We start from the raw sequence: 5,831 nt of genomic DNA on the forward strand, positions 1-5,831 counted from the left end.
ATAATACCTATTCAATTAAGATGCCATACAAAGAAAAGAAAGGTTTCCTCTGAACTTTGTGATGTGTTTTTTAGATTCTTTTAATTACTACTCCACCACACAGGCCACTGTATTGTAAGACTCAAGTATTTGCAGAGTTAAGCAGAACCAAAAGCTTGGCCAAAACCTTGCTACCACATATCTGAAGTTAAGAGTTTTGATAGCCTTTTCCTTTCTCACAGACCCATGATTTTCTCTTGGTTACTCTTCATCTGTCCTTCCCTGTTGCTCAGCTGAATTGTCTGATGCTCCGGAAAGATGTGGCTGCTGCTGGCTCAGCTCCCTGTCCTGAAGTGGGGAAGAGATGGAGGCACTTAGGAACCACCTGAACACTGAACTTCCTGCCCCTCTGTTTCAGCTCCCAAAATGAATTTGGCCTTGAGCTGTTTCTTTCCCTCTTTCTCCCTCCAACTGACAAGTTCACCTGTGATACCCCGAACATTACTTATTATACAGACAGCTACTGAAGAGAAAACAATCTGTACCTAAACCTTCTCTTGTGTTTGGTGCAGGTGGAGCTGGCTCATACAAATTCTGTTGTCAAGTTGGAGGCCTTTGCTTTGCAAAGATTCAGGGGCAACCCTGTCAAGATGTAATTCTCATTCTATGTCTGCTGCATTTCTGGTTTGCACAGCAGCAGTGGCATCCCAAACTTAAGCAGATACACTGCACTGTGGAGCTAGATGAAAGCATATTCCCTCAAAACAGGAGCGGAAAATGAAAAAATCCCGAAGGACACTCTTTCAAAGACTTCTTGGAATAAGAAACAGAATTAGAGTCTACTCCAGTCATCTGCAGGAGCATTTTACACCTCAGCGACAGGGGTACCTTAAAGTGATGCTGCAAATGAAACGCTTCTTACTTGGGAAGCCAAAGACTTCCTGTGCTTTCCTTTAAATCACTGGAGCAACAACCTCTTTTAGGTTGGTCACCCACTTTGTTCAAGGGATTCTCAGGCATGCTGATGTGTTCATGAGTGTGTTTGGGTTTGGGAAATGTATCTAAAGTGGTAAATCAGAGCCATCTTTCTACCTTTAGGTAGGCAGGTCTGGGTACTCCAATATTCCAGAGGAAAGGCAAGAAAACTAATTTGAATGCAAAAGAACGAAGGCCTTTCACTACTTACCACAGGAGACTCATCGCCACTAAGAATAAATCTGAATTCAGGCACAGAAGATTCACTTGTATGATTTATGAATTGTCCAGCAACTGATGGAAGAGAAGGTTAGAATCAAGGGCCACCAGCACACCCCAAGCAGAGGAGGAAGCAGCAGGGGCTGTTTTGCTGCCATGCCCAGGAGAGACTGGAAGGGTGCCCTCCCTCTGGTCCCACTTGCTTGGCTTTCTGACTGTGTCTGAGGCAGGGGCTGCCATTCCTCACTTGTGGGGACCAGAACCGCACCAGGATCCCGGCACTGCCTGTCAGTGCTCCGGACACTGGCACGGTCATGCGTTCGACTCTCGGGCACTGTGCTGCTGCTTCATTTGCTCTCTGGAACACCCAAAGCTCTCTGTGAAGCCCTGATGCTCTCTGGTTCTGCCCTCTTCCTGACCCTGTGCAGGGATGGAGCATTGCTGTGCTTTCAGGAAGCTATTCTTGAAACCTTCCAGCATTCCAAGCTCCTTTGCCCTCCATGAGTGCTTGCCATGGAATCCCTCCCAGCTGGGTTCAGAGCATACTCAGGGTGGCTCTTCTAAAATCCAGGGGCTTCAGGGTGCTCAGCAAGACCTTGAACTCCACAGTTTTGTGGAATTGGACCGTCAGGACAGAGACCTTTCCAACCTGATCTGCTCTCGTTCCTCTGTGTCTCTGCACAAAACACAGCACAGTAGAGAACGGCAGGATGGGCCTGTGAGTCCCAGGGCTCTGGATTTGTGCTGCTTTAGCTCCACAGAGATGCAGGCAAAGTGAAGAAGCCAAACTGTTTATTGATGAAAGGCAAAGCAAAGGGATGGAAATGAAAAAAAGGGATGGGACAGTTCTGAATGCTGGAGGGAGGGAGTTGTCAAAAGGAATAAAGAGTGGAGGGGAAAAAAAAGGGATGGGCACAGTCTGAAGGCTGGAGGGAGGGAGCTGTCTACAAGGAGGGAGAGGGCTGAAGCCACAAGAGCTGTGACAATCATCAGCTCTGCCTGGAGCTCCAGTTGGTCTCTGGTCTCCAGGTGGTCTCCTCTCACGTGGAGGTGTTAATAGGACACTGCTTTGTCTGAGCCATCAGGTGAAGGTAGTTCTGCAGCTCTTTGCCTGAATGCAAGTTGAGTTACTGGGCTTGCATGGGAAGGGCTGTTGTCTTTACTCAGCGCTTGAAGGGCTGGAAGAGAGAGGAACAGAGCCATTCTCAAAGCCCGGATCTGTGGGAATCCAAGGAGATCTTCCTGTCAGGGGCATTCCTCCCAGCTATTGGCATGGCCAAGAGGGGACCAACGGGATCAAGTTGCTGGCCACGAACCCCCCGCCCGCATCCCGGAAATCTCTGTGAGCTCTGCCCATGCCAGGCCTCATTCACACAAGAAGCAAAACCCCTCCGCAGGCGGGGCAGGGATTGCAGCTCCCCCTGCTAGCCCCGCTGACAGCCCACTGCCCTCACTCACCCTCATTGAGCACCTGCAGCTCTTCCTTCTTCTCCCTCATGAGTTCCCTGGCCATCCCTGGGAACACAGACCCTGTCACGGCTCTGCCCAGTGGCACAGCTCCCGGCCAGTGGCGCTGCCAGCCCTGTGGCCACTGGGCCTCGTGGCCCGGCAGGGCTCAGCCCGGGCCCTTGCCGCACGCTGCCGCCCCAGGGCACGGCTGCGGGAGGGCGGCAGCAGCTCCGAGAGCAGCCGGGGCTCCGCGGCGCTGGGCCCGGGTGGCAGAAGCTGCCAGGGCAGCAGGCGGGGCTGGGGCCGAGCTGTGGCGGGGCGGGGAGGGAGCCCGGGCTCACCCAAAAACCGGAACGCCGCCGCTCGCAGGGGCTCCTGTGGGCTCTGCAGGTAGGGCAGGGCCTGGCGCAGGTGCTCGGCCGCTCGGCTCCTGTCCTCTGTCAGCTGTGGAGAGCGGCGGGAGTGAAGGGTCGGGGCGGGCTCCGGCCCTTTGGCAGGCGCTGCCCGCGCCCGGCCCCGGCCTCCCCCGCCCGCACAGCCCTGAGGCGCGGCCAGCAGCCGCCAGCCGGGCTCTGCAGGGGCACAGGGCCGGCTGCTGCCCGGGGAGCCGCGGTGCCGGCCCGCCCCGCAGCCCCGCTGGGCCGGGGCTCCATCGGCACCCGGCTCGGGCCCGTGCGGCCCCTGCGGGCAGCGCTGGGCAGGGCCACAGCTGCAGCCGCACACAGTGAGCGCCGCGCTCAGGGGGCTTCTCCAGCCTGAGCCTGGCATTTCCAGGTCGTCCTTACCAGGCACTCTGCTAACTTCCACATCTGCGCTGTATTCACAAGCTGCATGAGATCCCTCCTCTTGAGGAACTTGGTCACACAAAGCAGTGCTGTCCGAGAGGCCTGGACACCAGCAGAGATGCAGAGATGTCCCCACAGCTCCGGGCACAGGAGCCGTGTCCCTGTGCCAAGGCCTGGAGGAGGCTGCAGCCCGCCAGACACCAGGGCAGGAGGCAGCCGAATCTGCCCCCCCCCCGGACACGGGCAGCCCACGAGTCCTCACCTCTGCCACATCTGGATTCTTATCATGGCAGTAGATGAAGAGTGGGAACACGCTCTGCCACATGGGTGTCTTCAGAGCTTTTCTGTCCTTTTTCATTATTAAACCTATCATCTCTTCAAACAGAGTAATTGATCCCAGCTGCACCTGTCTTTCATGCTATAGGAAAGGAAGGAAAAAAGTCCTAAGCACTGGTTCCTTCAGGCCCGCATGGGCACCAACGTTGAAATTCATGGGTCACAAAGTGTCCGGGCTGCAGTCGGTGGCCGTGGCCTGGGGCACAGAGCCTTACGTGGTCAAAGAGTGGCAGGAGCGCCTCAGCCAGCCGCAGGGCGATGGGGCTGCGTACAGGGGCACCATTGTGGAGGAACAAAGATTGGAGTACAACGATGGTCATCCTGACCATGAAGCTATTGTTTTCCTGCAGGATGTCCACAAGATTGTCAGTCAGGTTCCACAATTTTTTTGCCTGTTTGGAAGACAACTGTGTGAAAGGCCACTCTGCTGCCACAGGGCCTAGAGGCCAAAGGCCTGTCCCAAACAACGTGGGCAGCTGACCCAGGAGGCAGGAGAGCTGGGATCAGCTGCCCCAGCACCCAAAGCCCAGCCATGCGCAAGCGACTGCATGCCCCAGGCTCATGCTGCTGGCAGGGCTTCAGCAGCTGCTCCCTTCTCACCATGGGGGGATTCATGGGGCCAAGCAACATGAGGCATCTGAGTGCCAGTTGACGCCTCTCCCTGCACTCGCTCTGCAGGTTCTTTGAGATGATCTCCAGGAGACTGGCCCCGTATTTGGACACATCCAAGCACTCCAAGACCTGAAAGGCACAGGGCAGTGACAGAGACCTGGCCGGCAGGAGCCCAGAACCGCACAGGGCTGCGCCCAGACAGCAGCACAGGGCACGGGCACCATCCCAGGCAGGTGTGGCTATGAGAGGCCAGAGAGCTGGGAGGCAGCTCAGGGAGACAGCGCTGGCCATCAGGCTCACCTCCACAATGAATGCCAGGGCAGCAAAATCCCAGCATGGCATCTCCATGTTGAGCAGGCTGAGCAGGTACAATGCAATCCCAGAAGACAAGGGTGTGGATGAGGAGCGCATTACTCTGAAAGGAGGAAAAGGAAAGCAAGGTCTGAGTCAGGGGGACAAACCTCTCCCAGGACTGATTCCCAGAGATCTGGTCTTTCCCCACCATCCTGCTGCAAGGGGACCTGAGCTATTTTGGACGCAGCTCCTTTTGGGCGCCCTTCTTTCCCAGTCTTTTCCAGTCTGTTTGGCTGTGCCTCGGTGACAAGGCCCTCTGGCCCATGAGCACGGGTACTGTGTAGGGCACTCCGGACACAGAGCACAAAGAGTGGGGAGTGTGGGGTCTCACCTGACCAGCACACCCACGGCATAGTGCTGGGAGTCAGCAGACAGCAGCGTGTCCCAGCCACACTTGCGCTCCATTGCCGTCACCACATCCTCACACTGCATTCGGCAGAGCAGGGACTTCAGGGTCTCCAGTGCAAACCTGTGTGCAGAGCAAAGCTCAGGTCACGCTGGGAGCACTGGCTCCTGCCCTGGGGACATGGCAGGGACAGAAGGACTGGGATGGAAAACCTGTTGGAGCTGGCAGCAAAGCCATGTTCTTTCTGGCATGTTTTCCACAATTTATCAACCTCCTCTGGTGTATCCAATGTGCTGAAGTACGCTTGGAAGAGCAGGTGGACAAATAGGCGACTGAAATACAGTGTCACTATGTGTGGGATGCAGGGTTCCTGGAGGATCTTCCACATCACCACAGTTGCCTGCAAAGGACAAACACCCCGAGACAGCGCTCAGTGCCGAGGTATCCGTGTGGCAGGGCCCGAGCGTGGCAGGGAGAGGCCAAGGGAGACGCAGGGGGAGCACCGGGCCTGGTGCCCCTGAAGCTGCCCCTAGGCCAGGATTCAGCTCAGCACCTGAGGCTGGGAGATTCAGTGGGGGAAGGAGGGTAGAGAGCTTCAGGAGGGGCAGCCTTGGGGTGAGCAAAGGCCAGTTCCAGAAACTCACAGCCAGGGCAAAGACTCTTGTTGTGTCCCCATCGGAGGTGCACGTGCTGTGCTCTGGCCAGCTCCCCAGCACATCCAGGAGTCTCAACCGCGCTGGCTTTGCAGTCCTGGGCGAGCACAAGATTGTCTTCCA

General features: G+C 56.3%; 1 protein-coding gene across 1 annotated transcript; it reads right to left on the reverse strand.

The window, feature by feature from the left end:
- Positions 1-2,706: 2,706 nt before the first annotated feature.
- Positions 2,707-5,265, reverse strand: LOC306815918 (uncharacterized protein; the record flags this gene model as incomplete). Its single annotated transcript, XM_079332419.1, has 5 exons — positions 5,041-5,265; positions 4,656-4,770; positions 4,344-4,484; positions 3,959-4,135; positions 2,707-2,898 (listed from the first exon to the last, which is right to left on the reverse strand). The coding sequence occupies exons 1-5, from the start codon at positions 5,139-5,141 to the stop codon at positions 2,707-2,709; spliced, it is 726 nt and encodes a 241-aa protein (XP_079188545.1). The 5' UTR covers positions 5,142-5,265.
- Positions 5,266-5,831: the final 566 nt, after the last annotated feature.

The sequence above is a fragment of the Erithacus rubecula genome, assembly GCF_903797595.1.
Source record: "Erithacus rubecula genome assembly, contig: scaffold_290_arrow_ctg1, whole genome shotgun sequence".
Classification (NCBI taxonomy): domain Eukaryota; kingdom Metazoa; phylum Chordata; class Aves; order Passeriformes; family Muscicapidae; genus Erithacus; species Erithacus rubecula.